Consider the following 17,971-nt stretch of genomic DNA (forward strand, 5'->3'; position numbering starts at 1 on the left):
TTTTATGGGGAAGACTTATTTTGCATAGCTCCTGGGGACAGATTCCGAGTCAAGGGCAGAAGTGACCAAAAAGGAGCCTTTAGCAGAGGCAGCAACAATGGCATAGGTGGCTTGGTTGGGTTTTGAGTGTCCCAGTACTCACTCAGGGCCGTCACCTGTGAGAGATGGTGAAAAAAGGCCTCGGTAAGAGGAAAGAGAAACTAATCGCTTCATCAGCCTGTTCTATTCACGCAGCCTTGGCGTGAGGAAATTTTCACTTGTAACCACCTCGAGTTCTCAGAGTGTCAGCCCCAGACCAGCAGCATCACCTGAGAATGTGTCAGAAATGCAAATTCCCAGACTTCACCTCAGACCTACGGAATCAGAAACTCTGGCAGCGGGGCTGGCAATTTGTGTTTTAACAAGCCCTCCAGATGGTGCAGATGCATGCTCTCGTGTGAGAATGAATGATCGCGAGCATCCCCCCCAAACGACACTTATATCAGGCTCTAGGACATGGGAACTCAAACTCACTCCGGTGGAGATATCAGGTAGAATAGGCCTTTGATAAGTATATGCAACAAACTCCCACTTATATCAGATGTTTGCTTTTGCGTTTAAAATATACAGCACAAAGATAATACTGAATTTGGTCAAAACTGGAAAATCTAAACCACAGAGAAAAGCATTGCACCCCTCAACCCCCTCCCAGCAGGGCTTGCTCGCTATTACACCAACCTGCAGGAGGGGGCTTGGGGGCAGCATTGTGACATGGGGCATCAGAGCGTCTGAGAGGTGAGAGGGACTAAAGAACCATGGACTTCTGTTGCCCACCTTCCTAACCAACAGGAAAACACGATGAGCAGACACACAAATTGAAGCTCACTTCCCTTCTCCCTCCTCTCACCAGCCAGTCCAGCCAAAGCCTCCCCCCTACCCCAGAGGACAGCAGCTTGAAAGAGACTGGGCTGACAACTTGGAGAACCTTGCTCAGGCTCCTGGCACCCTTCTAAGCAATTTAGGTATACCGAGTCCTTTCATCCGCATAACAAGACTCTGAGGTAGGGATGAATCTCCCCAGTTTACAAATGTGGAAACTGAGGGCGGGAGAGATAAGTCATTTCCAAAACATCACACAGCTAAGAAGGGGTAGCAGGTCGCTTGGAAACCAGGCAGTCTTTCTCCGATCCGTACTCCTAACCTCGACACTGTTCTTCCTGTTGAGGCCAATGTGGGGGAGGAGACACAAGTATGAAGGCCACCCTCTTGGCCTCTGCATGTGTGAGAGAGAAACTGAGCGACGTGGAACAAGCACAGGATGGCAGCACGTGGGAGGGAGGGATGGAGGGAGCCAGAGCCAGTGGTTTGCACACTGTCTTGTCAGTCGGTGTCCCTGGTGAGCCCTGGAGTGGGTGCAAGAAGCAGCGTGACTGCATTCTTGAGCAGTTATGCAAATACACTGGAATCTGTAACAGGGAAGGGCTGGAGAGAGTTTGACAAAAGTCCTTCCCTTTCTTTTCTCCTCGAAAACAATTTAAAATGAACAGTGAGTTGAATCAAGAGTGAAGGTGGGGTGGGGGGGAGTGACAGCTGGATTTGGAGTTGTTGGAATTAGCAAGGAAGGAGGAGAAAGTCTTGCCTACAGGCTGCAGGACACAGGCAGTGACAGGGTCTGGGAACACGACAGAGGAAGAGAGGAAGTGGCAGAGTGGGCACTCCCCGAGTAAGGTGCCCCCACGCAGTGTGTCTGAGCTCCTTAGAAGCCTCCTCAGGCCACATTAACACCTCTCCCGGTGTACCCTGAGTCCACGGCACTCTCATGCTCTCCTAGGAGAGGGAAGGTCCCTGCAGAAAAGGGACTGCAGCCACTCATCTCCAAGCCTAAATCCAGGCCCAGCACCTGGCACGTCATTGGTGTGCTAGAAAAGTCTGTGGAATTGAGTTTGCTGAAGCAGCACTGGCATCCAGATGCAGTGAAATGTGTTGTCACCTTAAAGACAAGGAAGCACAGGAAGAGTGCGTGCCCCAGGGGCTATGTCCTAGTTGGGGATCCTCCAGAAACAGACCCTGGGGCAAGGATTGAAGTGCAAGCTGTTCATCTGGGAGGTGAAAAGAAACATTGGTAGGGGAATGGGGAAGTGACGGGAGAAAGGAAGATGGTCAGCCAAGGGCATCTTCTCAAGCAGCTCAAGCCCGCTGGGGAAGCTCCGGGAGCCCATGTGGAACACGCATTGGAGGGATGAGGGAGCTGGGGCCGCACACACTAACTCCTTTCAATTGTTGGATCTGCTGCAGAGGGTGTCGTCATTCCCCAGACTTCAGGCCCTCTGTGTACGTGGCAAAGCAGGCTCCAGCAGAGTGAGCTCTCAGGCAAAACGCAGAAGGCTGCGGTTGGAAGGCAGACAGGTGTGCAGTGAAGTGGTAAGGACAAGGGCGGGGTTTCCAAACTTGATCATGCAGCAGAATCACCAGGAGGGCTTGGAAAAACAGATTGTGGAGCCCACCCCCAGAGCTCAGCAGGTTGGGGGGAGCGGTTAAGAATTTGCACTCTAGGGCCGGGCACGGTGGCTCACGCCTGTAATCCTAGCACTCTGGGAGGCCGAGGCCGGCTGATCGCTCGAAGTCAGGAGTTCCAGACCAGCCTGAGCAAGAGCGAGACCCCTGTCTCTACTAAAAATAGAAAGAAATTATCTGGACAGCTAAAAATATATATAGAAAAAAAATTAGCCAGACATGGTGGCACATGCCTGTAGTCCCAGCTACTCGGGAGGCTGAGGCAGGAGGATTGCTTGAGCCCAGGAGTTTGAGGTTGCTGTGAGCTAGGCTGACACCACAGCACTCTAGCCCAGGCAACAGGGCCAGACTCTGTCTCAAAAAAAAAAAAGAATTTGCACTCTAACAAGTTCCCAGGTGCTGCTGCTGGTCGAGAACCACACCTCGAGAACCAACAGGCTCTGGATGCGAGCAGGGCCCCGACTGGTTGATACAGACTGCATACCTGGGGGAAATCCAATACCCAGGATTAGAGACAAAGACAAAGAGGTGAGCTACACCTCCGTTGTGCCCTCTGCAAGCAAACCCTTCCCACCTGGCTCAAAGCCTGCGTGTGGGAGTCACAGGCCCCAGCACAGTTGAGACCATGTAGCAGACTTCTCCACACGTGCTGTGGCCAAGGTTAAGGCCACTCCCTGACAACATCCTTAGGATGCTACGTCCCTGTGAGTCCCATCCTGGTATTTTTCTGTGGGTGTGGCCCAGTGAGCTTAAGTCCCAGGGGCAAAGAGCACAAACAGACATTGCAGAAGGGATCCAGCGTATGGCTACATAATCCAATCCAGCTGGGGATGGGCCAAGTTCAGGAAGCTGCTCCTCCTAACCTGACACAGAGCTGGCCAGGGCGGCCGAAGGCGGTGCCGAGTGCCTGTCCTGCCAGGCCTCAGAATCATCATGTAGTGACCTTGAGCTCCTCCTCCTCTGCTCTGGAAAGGGCAAATCCTCCAGAAGCCACCCCTAAAATCATTCTTCTATCATTTTGCACTCATTTAACAGCTATGATAACCAGAAAAATAACAGGCCTCCTGTCCTTTGCTGCTTGTTTACAATAAGAACACACGTTTGCAGGGAACGCAGAATCCTAAACAAAAATTGGTGCTCACGTCACAATACTACATGTCCACTCGAATCCTGCACCGTCAGTTTCACAACACAAAAATCACTTGTGACCTCTTAAGAGATGAGCAGGAAAAAGCAGGGAGACAGAGATAACAAATTTACCCTTCACGGGAGCAGAGGCATCCTCATTTATCTTTTACAGTGATCGCCCCTAGCAAAGAGCACGACAAAACCACATCCACACACTTCCATTTTGAGATGGGGTCACTGGCACGAAAGCCAAGGTGCTAGGCCTCGGACCACTGCAGATATGAGGACCTGCTCGGTTCAGGAGGTCAGTCACCAGGGAATGCTGAGGTCTACACCTCTTACGAGGTGCTGTAATTAGCTGCAGTCCAGAGCTTCACGGTGAGGAAAAGCAAAGCTTCTCCCCCTCACAAATCAGAACATTTTTCCAGCTTTCCCAATGGGTTGCCAAGTGACTCAGCATTGGCCCAGTGTGGGCACTATTATTGATGAGAAACCTTCCGCCTGGGTGATATACCGCATACAACACATGCCCAAAGAGCAGTGCCAAGTCATACCAGGAAGAGCAGGTGAATTATTCACCTCCCCTTCAAATGCAGGCAAATCCTTTCTTAATGCAGGGGCTACTCAGTATCAGAAAGACAAAGCCCCAAGATAGTCGGAGATTTCCATCTAAGGTTCAAGGAATTATTAGGCAGAGCTTCTCCCATCTTGTTGACTATTAAAAGGCAATCAAATCGAGGACAGCACAGAAAAAGGGCAAGAAAAAAATAATAATTTTTCAGAAACAAGCCCAGAGTAGAAAGCTGCATAAAAGTCTTCAGCGCCTTAAGGGTTCTTTGTGAGTACTACGAGCTCCACCCAGAGGTCATTTCCAGAACTGCATGTTCATTTAGTTTTGCAAAAGAAAATCTACATCTTCTGGGGTCCAGGGCAGGACCCACCTCAGAGAACTGCTGGAAATTCTTGGACAACATCCCTCTTTCTTGCCTTGCATTAAAGGAACTGCTCTGAACTCTGAAATACAAGATATACTCGGGGAACCTGGTGAGATACAGTAGAACAATTGCCTTTGATATTTGTACCTGTCGTTGAACTAGCGGAGTTCCTGGCAGGTTGAACTCAGCTCAAAGAAAGCAGAGTGTTCAAAGAGTACTTTTGGAAGAAAAACTGACAGCTCTCGATGAAATAAAATAGAAGACTGGAGAGCAACTTGGGGGCAAACAGGAACACATCTAATATTAGAAGGACTGAGAATAGTCCTCCTTCAAGAAGGACCCATGAGCCACTTGCATGGAAGGCCCAACTGTAAAGTAACCACTCTGTTATGCAACTGAGAAGAGCTCCCTGAGGCAATCACGATCCATGCTGCTCAAAGAACTGACTGCAGTTCCCAGATCCTCCCCCTGGTATCCAGCCATTCATTACACACCCACACACACTCCACCCCACACTGCACACCAGTGTCCCCTACTAATTCATGCATGCGCCCCTTCAGTACACGAGGGGTCAGGCTAGGATAAAGAGCTCCCAATACACTGACCACTCAACTGCCCAGTGCAAGATGTATCCTGTTCCAGGTATCACAAGCTAGCTCAGCAAATAATTTAAGCTTTCAAAAAACAATATGTTGGTGTTAAAAGTTGTCTACCATCTGGAGAGCTTCCCATCACAGCCCATGTGCTCTTGCCTTCATCAGTTTGTCCCCAAACTTTTTGGCACCAGGGACCAGTTTCATGGAAGACAATTTTTCCATGGATGAGGGGGAGGGTGGGGGAATTAGGGGGGTCAGGGGGACACAGAGCTCAAGTGGTGATGTGGGGCCCTGTTTTCCTAACGGGCCATAGACCAGTACCGGGCCACAGCCCAGGGGTTGGGGACCGCAGCCTTACATGACTTAAGACAGTTTTGACAGATTCTCAAGCGGGGGAAAAAAAATCAAACTTACCCTTGTCTTCCTCCAACACTCCCTCCCCCACCACCACCCAAGTTCTTCCTTCACTATAAACACTGAACAGCCTTTTCATGTCTATTGACAAAAGTATCTATGGCAATGTTTATCCATGTTGGGAGTTTAAAGCTCTAGTAAAATAATCCTTGCTAAACCTCTGCAGGTTCTCATTTCAACAAGGTTAAGCATGCCCAGAATGTTGCCCTCTTTGTTTCTTGACCATAACGCCAAAAATAGTTGTGCTCAGTATGACTCAGTATGACTCAGTATGACTCCAAGTGTTCCCCAGGCCTGCCTAGCGATGGCAATCACCCCAGAGACTAGCTAAAATCACAGATGTTCAGCCGGCACCCTTAATGCACTAAACCACACCTTGCTGGTGAGGGGTCCAGAAAGCTATAGACACCCAGGTGATTACTATCATCAGGAAGATTTCAACAACACCTCTCAAAAGAAGAAATGCTCCTAATTTCAGTCTCCTAGCTGCAGAGTGGTATCCATTCAAGTGTAGCAGGTATGCCCTATCCACTTGAGCTCTGGCTCCATGAGAATACCTCAAATTCAAGATGGCTCCCATTCTTTCTTCTTAAAGAGCACGGCTGTCAATACTTTTCTCATTCATTCCCTTAGCTTGCTGCATAGTATCGGAAAATGTTACAAGGCCCAGCAAGTGTCCACTTCTATCAGGAAATATTTTTGTATTCTTACACAATGGTCTACCACTGGTCTGCAGTTTACAAGCATGCTGTTTGGGTCATTTGTGCAAAATGATGGGCTAGGAAGTAGATCTGTCTGGTTATAGGAAAGAATTTGCCCCAGGACGTTTGCACACATCATTCACAGAAGTACTCATGGCCACTATGAGTTTTCTTCTCCTTGGTGTCCTGAGGGCTCTTCTGCCAGCAGCTCTACATGGCTCCCCACTGCTCTGCATTCTGCCACGATGATGGCTCATGACAAAATTCACCAGGCAGCAAGCCGTGTGGCTCTTACAGGCAGCAATTAAGAGAGAAGGAAATGTTGAATTACAAGGAGTTTTAAAATACAGTAACAAAAGGAAAAGATCTTGTTTTCTCTTACTTCCTGGTGATGAAATCTATGTATTCATCCAAAAGCAGACATCTAACTCTGGGGTCATTCAGAGTCAACAGCTCAGTCAATATAAAAACCAACTACACAGTCAATGTCAAGAATGAAAATCTATTACACCAAAAGTCCTATTTTTTCAATCAAAAGAAATTCTTACCTTTTCTTTGGCTTTCCTTTTCGTTTCTGTATCCATCCACTCATTTTCTTTCTCCAGCATGTCAATAAAGGCCCAGCGAACACCCTCAATCAATTCCTCCATCTGCAAGAAAATATCCAAAGAGGCAGTCTCAAGCCAAGAAGCTTCAGACAAGGTTTTCCCAAAATCGGCTTACATGAGAAATGCTCAGCATGGTGAGAAAATGGTTCTTTCAGCTCGACTCCATGCTCTGGCAAAATTTCTCTTTCCAGGAAAATTCCCTTTTTCCCACCACTAAAAGATAACTAACCATTTTTTTCCATGTGAATAATCTGATGGCCCAGCTGTAAAAGGAATATATGGGGAAAGGAATTTGCTATAGGTTATGACAAACTAATAACTTACCTGTCTGTAGCTACTAACTTAGTTCATCCTTATAAAGGTAGCAACTAATTTCAATCATTTAATAAGGGACTGAGAGAGCCAAGCAAAAGCATGCACTGTGTATTTCACGTATAGGTAGTGCAGAAGAAAGTGAACAGTTGAAAGAGATACTGTTAAGAGAAAAACAGGCAGGGAGAGCCAGCACCCCAAAGGACACTTGACCAACATGAATCAGACTTATGTCAGGACCCCAATTCTTTCTAAGTTTGGTGCCACTGGTTAAACCAAATGTTTGGCTGCTCTATATCATCTTCCTACCCTTTTCTCTACTCCTTGACAGCTCAGAAAAGTGGTTATTTCAAAACTAAAGTGGTAGTTCTAAAGGGGACTGCTACAGAAAAGGTGTCTTCTGAAAGACCTGTTCCAAAGTGTTTAAATAGTACAAACATGCCCATGGTGAGGATGTGTACACCCCGGCTTTACTGCCAGTGTCTGGGAGCCAGAAGAGAGGACCAAAGGAAAAAAGAGGCTGACACTTAATGCCAGAGGCCCACCCGCAGCAGTGAGAGGACGCCCTGTTTATGGGTGCAAACCCCTCAAAATCCCTTTCTCCTAAAGAGGTGCCTTGGCTTTCTCAATGGGACACCCAAGCAAGGATACATACTGGGTTTGGCCCCAGAATTAATTTTTTCATTTAAGATGATAGAATTGTAAATCAACTGTTAACATGAATTCTGGAAGGAAAAATGTTTCAATGTTTCCTTGGTTCTATCATGAATTATCAGCCCAGAGCTCAAAATAATTTTTTTTCTGTTTAATAAGTTTTCATCTATGTTTTCAATTCAATAACAGTTGTAAGAGAACCAGGGCTGTAATCAGTGGGCTGAGTTCCATCGTATGTAAATAAGAACAAACAGCAGATGGAAGGGGTGGGGGGAGTTTCACAGCTATTTTTTCCCAACTTAGTAAAACCATTAAAAGAAGAGAAACTTCAACTTGGGATTCGGGGCATGATAAAAACATAAACTGATGTAACAGCAAAGGGCCCTTAAAAATCATTAAGTCACTGGTTCTCAATCTTGTTTGCCCATTGAGATCTTTGGAGGAACTTAAAAAAATCCTGGCAAAAAAAAATTTAAATAAAAAAAATTGTTTTAATCCCAAGGCCTGGGCATCGAGATGCTGACGTCATTGGTCTAAGGTCCAGCCTGGGCATAGGGAGGTCTAAAAGCTTCCCAGGTGACTCTAATGTACAGCCAGAGTCTAGGGGAAGCCATTTATGTGACAAATAAGGAAATTAAGAGTCAGGAGACTCTATGATCTGCTCAAGCTCATACAGCTAGCGAGGGTCAGAGCCCGGACATGACCACAGACCTAAAATGACAGTTGAGTGCTCAGAGTTTCTAGGAGCAACAGAGGTGTCCCCCAAAATCAGAGGACAATGCCAGGGAAGTAGAAGGGAATCAATTGGAAGATGCAGAAGTCACCATTTCAAACAGAAAACCTATACAAGGAGAGCGTTAAAATGACAAGGAAATCTCCAGGGCCTAGATCTTTGCCTACGCAGTCACCAGCACCCCTAAGTCTTTATGACCTCGTCATGTAGCAACACACATAGGCTGGCCCATCGCCTTCACATAGAAAGAGAAATATCTTCTCAAATTAGGGAGGGGAAATGGGGCTGGAAAAATGTGGGTGTATTGATTTGAAAGATTTAGCAGGTGACTAATTTTATGTGGGGAAGAGGAAAGTGTGGAGGGTCAGATCAATTCCTGGGCTTTGGAAAGGTGTGGGCAATTTAGTGGATGCTGTCGCCATTCAATAAGACTGGGAATGTTGGAAGAGGAAAAGGGCTGGGGATGGAAGCCAGACTGTAGTGAGATGAGAAGTATGTGGGGAGTGGAGACAGCAAGTCTGGACAACCTAGTGGAGGAGTGTGCCTATGACAGAGAGAAAACAAAGATGGGAAAGGAGTGGACGTCAGGTTAAAGGAGGGGTCTGAGGGTTTTGGGGTTTGGGTTTTGTGCATATGTTTGTTGCTGCTGCGGCTGTTTTTGTTGTTGTTGCTGAACGTGTGAGAGATTTGACTATGTTTAAACACCAGTGGAAGGGATCCAGTGGAAAGGAAGAGGTTGAAAATATGGGGGAAAGAAAGCCACAAATGGTCTGAGAGGGCAGAGGGGGAGATGGGATCCAGAGACTATATGGAAGGATTCATCTTAGACCTGAGACGGAATTATGAGAGGAAAGGATAAAATGATGTACAGGCATGCAGAGGAATCTAAAGATTAGATGGTAGAAGGTTGAGAGAGTCCCAGAATAATGGCATGTCTTTTCTCCATGAAATAGGATTGAGACCTTCTGTTGAAAGGGAGGTTTCTCTTTTAAAATTCTATTTATTCACACATAGCTATGAACATCCTGGCACATGAACATATTTCTGGGAAAAAGGGGTACAGCAGTCCCCCCTTATCTATGGTTTTACTTTCCATAGTTTGTTACCACAGTCAAGCATGGTTCAGAAATATTAAATAGAAAATCCAGAAATAAACAATTCATAAGTTTTAAATTGTGTACCATTCTGTGTGATGAAATTTCATGCTGTCCTGGCTCCATCCAGCCCAGGACATAAATCATCCTTCTGTCCACAGATCCATGCTGCATGTACCCACCCATTAGTCACTTATAGCCAACTCGGTTATCAGATCAACAGATCACAAGAAGAAGGGGGAGTACAGTACAATAAGATATTTTGAGACAGAAAGAGATCACATTCACACAGCTTTTATTATAGCATATTGTTATACTTGTTCTATTTATTATTGTTGTTAATCTCTTACTGTGACTAATTTATACACTTTATCATCGGTATGGATGTACAGGACAACACATAGCATACGCAGGGCTCAGTACTGTCCGCAGTTTCAGGCATCCGCTTGGGCAGGGCTTAGAGTATATCCCCCTTAGATAAGGGGGGACTACTCTACTTACAGATAAGGACAAAGAGGACAATGAAAGGTTTCCTCTAAATACCCTGGTGAACATGTAGCAATAATAGAAAGAACCTAAAGAATAAGTAAAAAGCTAAAAATGTCTGAGGAAAATATTTATTTAGGTTAAGGTATATAAAAACTAACCTGCTTTTATCATGGTTTAAAATAAATTAATTAATCAAATAAAACAAAATAAGTACTCTCCCAGCTAAAGAGATCTTTGGCAAATTTTGGAATTTGGGGATTCCTACTTGAATTTAAGGTCATTTTGCCCCTATTCTCCTTGGGACATTTTTATGAAGAATGTACTTATTATTAAAATGGGGTTGTGTGCTTCCAGATACTTCTCTCTACACAGCTTGGTTTCATAGGACCCTCCCTGGCCATTCCGAGGCATTAAAATGGTTATCAAATTCATCAAAGGTTTAAGCATTTTGCATAGGTTTTCAAAGCTCTTTGTCATAACCTGCTGATTGGCATTCTAATGAAAATAAAGAGGCAAAAGGATTTCAGCCCAGTGCTGGGACGAAGAATGACAAACAGTTTATTCATATGCAGCTTCCTTCTTCCTCCGGCTTTCCTTTCCTCCACCACCCTCCCCTTCTTGACATCCCCAAAAGCACTCTTTGATAACTCACTCTTTGTGGCCTCTCATATATATGTGTCAAAATGCAAGCAAATCACTTTGCTTTTGTTTTCCCATGAGCCTCAGTTGGCCTTTGCCCTTGTCCTCTCCAGCACCAACACTCTCTACCTCAGCCCCCATCTCAGGTTCTCAATTTTTTTTGGCAGACTTTACAGATTTATTGTATAACATTTTCTGTGAAATGGTGCTGAACTACCCTAGCAGAATTCAAGAACAAGGGAAATCTTTGAAGGTGATTAATGTCATTGGTTGACATGTCAATGCAAATAAGAGAAATAATGATTTTAGCATGCTGGAACTAGGAAGATAAATCACTGAACACTTCTGATTTTTGTCTTTAGACTACTCTACAGCATCACATAATAACATTGCATTTAGTCAAGTCATGTTCCCTGATGCAGCAAAAGCCTGCTATAATTTTAAAATAAAAAAAGAGAGAGAGAGAAATAGTATTTCTTCGCCAAACCTTGACCTAACAAACCAACCAGCCAGCATATAACATTAATAGAAATCACTTACAGTGGAAGTCCTAAGGTGAAGTTATCCATAGAAGATGTTTATGTAGATCAAAATATCACATATAAAAATTAACTCAAGTGGTGTTATAGTAAAATCTGCCACATTCAGGGTAAGGGCCCTCTAGGCAAAGCAATATTTTATTAAGCATCTATTTATTTCAGGTTTTACAGATCCACACTGTAAAAATACAGTTGATTTGGTCAACAAAGGGCAGTTGTTCTTTCCCTCAAGCAGTGTTACTTAAAAGTGGGTCCTCTCTTTTTCATTCTTTGTACCCCGGGATTTTGCCCATAGTGTTCTGCATATATATGGAAGGGGTAACATGCCATCCAGGGCTTTTTTTAATGAGATGCTCCTAATTTAATGAGAAAATTAGAAATTGTCTCTCCTTCTCCTCTTTTTCCTTCTTCTTACACTTTCTCCCATCACATGGACATAGGAATTTTGTATTTGACCAATAAATGGGTCACGATGATTCTATTAATGCATTTAAAGGGACATATAAAGACACTGCTGTGAGAAGAAGGGGTAAGTTTGCCCCATTGTCAGTTGTAGTTTCCTTCTAAAGCTTTGTCTCCGGCAATAAAGAAATCCTACAAGGCCAACTGAAATCCTGCTTCACGCTCATGAATCTCGAACATTTAAACCCATACTTTCAGTCCCTTCTCTGAGTCCCCATTAGCCTCATGATCAGAACAGTACAGGCATGTGTTTAATTTTCTTTCCATTTGTATGTATTTGGCTTCTCCAACAATATCCATAAGCTTTGAGAATAGGAACTATGATTTATATCAAATGAGATCATGAATATGTAAGCAAACCAGAATGTGTCTTGCAAATTTTAAATTTTGTTAGTTTTACAATTTTATATCTTGTACTTTTAGTTTTATGATTTCATATCTCAGGTGATATTATTTTTCACATGATATAATTTATAGCTCACATTCATACCTAATACTGACAATTAGCAGATGCTCAGTAAATACAAGTTGATCAATTTTTGCTTTTCAAAACCTCCAGTGGGTACCTAACAATGAATTGAAATTGAATCAAATATCTTTCATATATGCTAATATATAACAGTTATTCCAGCAGTACAAAAGAGAAAATATTGTCAAACTCACTCATAGATAATTTGTGGTTGTTCAAATATGATCAGGAGATTTAACAATATGGAAGTTGAAAAAGGAAAAAAACGTGGTAACTTTTTTAGGTAAAGTCATTTTTGAAAACAGAGACAAATTCTGATTTAGTAATTCAAAGCCTGAATCCATCTATGAAATTCATCAGTGACTAACAAACCCATCTTTATACTGGGGGCAAGGTTCACAGCAAATGTCTCTGAAATGGTTGCAGTCTACAACCAAATATAAACTTTAGTAGAAATCAAATGACTGAGGAAGTTAGCCTAGTCCATTCTGACACTGGTGATGTCAACATAACATAGGAAAAAAATAGCTAAGAATGGTTTAAAATACATATACTACACATCTAGTAGAAATAAAGGATAGTAGGCTGACAGAGTTCTGAAAAAGAAAAGAAAGAAAAAAAAAGAAAAATCACCAAGGTTGATTGTGTGCATCAACCTTAAATTAATGTAATGCTAATAAAATTCTTAACTAAAAGGCATAATGTTGAGGAGGCTTTCCTCTTTAATATGCTTCAAAGTCATAATATCTTAATAAAACATGAGATTAAAATGTTTCCAAAACTGAAAGCACTTCCACTTAGAACTGGAACCAGACAGGGCTGCCCATTGTCTCCATTACTTTTCAACATAGTATTGGAAGTCCTTGCGAGAGCTATCAGGCAAGAGAGCAGAATCAAGGGAGTCCAAATAGGGAAGGAAGAGATCAAACTCTCACTTTTTGCTGATGATATGATGTTATATCTGGAAAACCCCCAGGATTCAACCAAGAGACTCCTGGAATTGATTAACGAATACAGCAAAGTCTCAGGCTACAAAATTAATATACACAAATCAGAGGCATTTATATATGCCAACAACAGTCAATCGGAAAACCAAATTAAAGACTCAATACCCTTCAAAATAGCAACAAAGAAAATAAAATATCTAGGTATATATCTAACTAAAGAGGTAAAGGACCTCTATAAGGAAAACTATGAAACACTGAGAAAAGAAATAGCAGAACTTGCAAATAGATGGAAAAATATACCATGCTCGTGGATCGGAAGAATCAACATTGTTAAAATGTCTATACTACCCAAAGTGATCTACAGATTCAATGCAATCCCTATTAAATTACCAACATCATTCTTTACAGACATAGAGAAAATAATTATACACTTTGTATGGAATCAAAGAAGACCCCGTATAGCAAAAGCAATTTTAAGCAATAAAAACAAAATGGGAGGTATTAATTTGCCAGACCTCAAACAATACTACAAGGCCGTAGTTCTTAAAACAGCCTGGTATTGGCACAAGTGCAGGGACACAGACCAGTGGAACACAACAGAAAATCCAAATATAGAACCATCCTCATATAGTCACCTAATTTTTGACAAAGCGGGAAAGAATATACCCTGGGGACAAGAATCCCTATTCAACAAATGGTGCTGGGAGAATTGGTTAGCCACTTGTAGAAGACTGAAACAGGACCCATAGCTTTCACCTCTCACAAAAATCAAATCACGGTGGATAACAGACTTAAACCTTAGGCGTGATACAATCAGAATTCTAGAAGAAAATGTAGGAAAGACTCTTACAGACATTGGCCTAGGCAAAGAATTTATGAAGAAGACCCCCAAGGCAATCACAGCAGCAACAAAAATTAATGAATGGGACATGATTAAATTAAAAAGCTTCTGCACAGCCAAAGAAACAGTCCAGAGAATAAACAGACCACCTACAGAATGGGAAAAAATTTTTGCATACTACACATCAGATAAAGGACTGATAACAAGAATCTATTTAGAACTCAGGAAAATCAGCAAGAAAAAATCAAGCAACCCTATCAAAAAGTGGGCAAAGGACATGAATAGAAATTTTTCAAAAGAAGATATAAAAATGGCTAACAAACATATGAAAAAGTGTTCAACATCTCTAATCATCAGGGAAATGCAAATCAAAACCACAATGAGATATCACTTAACCCCAGTGAGAATGGCCTTTATCAAAAAAACCCAAAACAACACATGTTGGCGTGGGTGTGGAGAGACAGGAACACTAATACACTGTTGGTGGGACTGCAAACTAGTGCAACCCCTGTGGAAAGCATTATGGAGGTATCTTAAACAGATTCAAGTAGACCTGCCATTTGACCCAGCAATCCCATTACTGGGCATATACCCAAAGGAAAAAAGGTCATTCTGTAACAAAGGCACATGTACCCAAATGTTTATAGCAGCACAATTCACAATAGCAAAGATGTGGAAACAACCCAAATGCCCATCAATACATGATTGGATTAGTAAACTGTGGTATATGTATACCATGGAATATTACTCAGCTATAAGGAATGATGAAGATACGACATCTCTATGGTTCTCCTGGAGAGAGTTGGAACCCATTATATTAAGTGAAGTATCCCAAGAATGGAAAAACAAGCATCACATGTACTCACCAGAAAATTGGTTTCCCTGATCATCACCTAAATACAAATCTGGGAACGACACCAATTGGACATCAGACTGAGGTGAGGGTTGGGGGAGGGGATGGGGGTATGCCTACACAATGAGTGCATTGCGCACTGTTTGGGGAGTGGTAACACTTGAAGGTGCTGACTCGGGAAAGGGGGGGTGGGGAAAAATATGAAACTATTGTTTTTAACTTGCACTGTTCACTTAATAATTTATCATGAATAAAAAATAAAAAAAATAAAAAAAATAAATAAAATGTTTCCAGTATTCTTATTGGTCCAGAGCAGGATAAGTTTCCTTGAGTTGTAACCACTTGATTAGTGAATGTGAAAAATGGAAATCATTGTTAATAATGTATGTGGTTAACCCTGAAGAAACAGGCTGCAATCTCAGAAGGGCTCCTAAAACTTTTCTTTCTGACAATTGTCACTTTATTAGAAATATAGACATTAAATAAGTCGATGTACTAATAAATATTAAAGATTCATTGATTCATTATTTATACTATAACTATTCATAAAAATGAGTTTGGATTGGCTCCTAATAAAAATATAATAATAGCATTGAAATAAGAAGCAAAGAAGTGACCTATATTGAGGTTGAAGAAGTGGTTAAGCCGGAAAAACTAAGGATAGTTAGAAAATGCCGAGGTTTCTGACAGCCAAGTGAGCTAATAAATCATACCAGTTTGTCAGGATTAGCAAACTTGCATAGCTATTAAACATGTTGGCAAAAGAAAAAAAGAATATCAAAAGGCATATGTCCATAAAACTGCAGTAGGAATGAGTCAAATCATAGTTACCGGATATGAACATATAAGCTGTGTTTTAATTTTATAACTCATCTTTTCCTGTTTCCCACTTTCCCATCCTGAGAGGGAATGGATCTGAAACCAGAATAATATTTATAAGTCAATCAGTCTCATAATGGTCCAGCCTTTGGCTACAGGTAAACTCCTACCAGCAAGTAATTATGTCTAGTCACTTCCAACATTCAGATTTGTCAGAAGGCATAAATGCTTTTGTTCAGTAAATGAATTTCCAGTAGAGGGTCTTTGCATTTCACAGGTCTAATCAGATCTGCTTGACAAGACTGTGGCTGATAGTTTGTGGCAACAGCAACACCATTCAATGCTATCCGAAGATGGAGACGACAAACAAGAGAGGTCGGCCAAATGTGTCATCATCATGGCAGCACACTCAAGGATAAAGCAAGACTAAGAGTCCACACTTCTTTTAAAAGAATTCCCAATGAGCTATCTAAATTACTTGTTTTGCTGGATATCATTTAACCAAAGGTTGCGTAAATGAGCTGCCAGGATTGGGTCTGATAATATTTGTTGCAACAAGATTTAGCCTGTAGAGAGTTAGGAAACCTGGATCTGTTACAGAAATTACATTTGGCTCCTTGAGTAATTTCATGACACTCTCTATGAACCAGACTTCATGTTAATTCACAGGGCAGGTTCTGGAATGTGGCCACAGCACTAGCATTAAAAGGATCTTTACCCCAACTGAAAGGTACTACACTGGGCATGTATGGAGGACTAGCAACAGCAAAACCCCCCAGGCACCTCCCTCACTCTCACTGTTTCTAAGATAAATTAGATAGAGGCAATTTTGATGTAGGAGTTGCCAGAGCCCATGCCAAGACTTTGATGTTAGGGATTTTATCTTTATTATTAGTGTTAGGCATGGCACACAGCAATAATAGGACCTGGCATTCACTGGGCACATACTATGCACCAGGTATTGTGCTAAGCCTTCTGCATGGATTATTTCATTTAACCCCATCACAAACCAAAGAGGTAGATACTATTTTTATTCCTGTTTACGATACACTGCAATGATGGCTTTAACTCTATATCCCTTCCTTTATCCGTACCCTTTGCTATGTGACTTTGCAGATCCTCTCACTAAAAATGCAAAATCTGTTTCCCTACTCTGTAAATCTGGCTTTGTGACTTGCTTTGACCAACAGAATGCAGACATGACACTATGTGAATTCTGAGCCTGGACCTCAGGAGGTCTCACGTGTTTCTTGCTCACTTGTGCTTCTGCCATCACCATGAGAACATGCCCAGGCCAGCCGGCTGAAGGAAGTAAGACACATGGAGCAGAGCCAAGTTGTCCCAATTATTCTGCCAAAGCCAACCTAGATCAGCCAACCCCCAGACATTCAAGCCAGCACAGACAAAATCAGCAGAGCTGCCTAGGGGCCCACCACTGACTCCAGATGAATTGGTAGTAACTGCTTATTGTTAAATGTCAGCGAGGCTTTGTGATTGATTCTTACACAGCGTTACTGTAGCAATGGTGCACAGGAAACTTGTGCACCATTTATAAACAGGAAAACAGGCTCAAAGAGGTCAATTAATTTGCCCAAATCAGTAAGAGTAGAGCTGAGCTATGAGATGCCAATGCAACTTTGCAGAAAATCGGATAATTTCTATATAAGGTCAATATTTTATATCTATATTTCAAAGCCCTTAAAAACCTAAATCATTGTGGTTTGCCTTAATTCAAACAGGTCTTCAACAAAGCTTCTCTGGAAACTGATCTTGATAATAATAGCCAACACCATTTACTAGGCTAATAGAAACAGGGATACTTGGTAGCCAAAGAGAATATCCTTTCTTTGCATGACTTGTATTGAAGGGACCTTTATATTTATCTGTACAATGGCCTGAGAGAAATCCTCCTGAGCAGCTGCATCTGCAGGGAACGAAGAACCCTTCAGTATAAGGACAATGTTATAATGCATGACACTGACTTTCATGTGACTTCTGCCATCAACGTTATAGTTACATCTCATTTACTCAACCACTGAGAGAAACAGTGAGCGGGGGAATTGGAAAACTTAAAGAATATAAATGACAGTACATCAGTTCAATTATCTTGGCTCACTAATGAGGTGAACTCCTAGTGTATGGAGGTTGCAAGTTCAAACTCTACCACTGCAATTGGACCCACGTGGGTATTTAAGTCTTTGACACCAGCTGCAGCAGTATGGGGTGGGAGGATAATTCTGTTCTT

General features: G+C 42.5%; 1 protein-coding gene across 2 annotated transcripts in view; it reads right to left on the bottom strand.

Moving 5' to 3' along the window:
• PHEX (phosphate regulating endopeptidase X-linked) overlaps positions 1-17,971 on the bottom strand; it is a 201,560-nt gene that overhangs the window by 98,263 nt on the left and 85,326 nt on the right. For both annotated transcript variants that reach the window (XM_069463593.1, XM_069463594.1), the window contains exon 12: positions 6,816-6,917. In XM_069463593.1, the coding sequence (XP_069319694.1) occupies positions 6,816-6,917 (102 nt within the window). The remainder of the gene's footprint in view (positions 1-6,815; positions 6,918-17,971) is intronic.

This window comes from Eulemur rufifrons, chromosome 30, assembly GCF_041146395.1.
Source record: "Eulemur rufifrons isolate Redbay chromosome 30, OSU_ERuf_1, whole genome shotgun sequence".
Taxonomy (NCBI): Eukaryota; Metazoa; Chordata; class Mammalia; order Primates; family Lemuridae; genus Eulemur; species Eulemur rufifrons.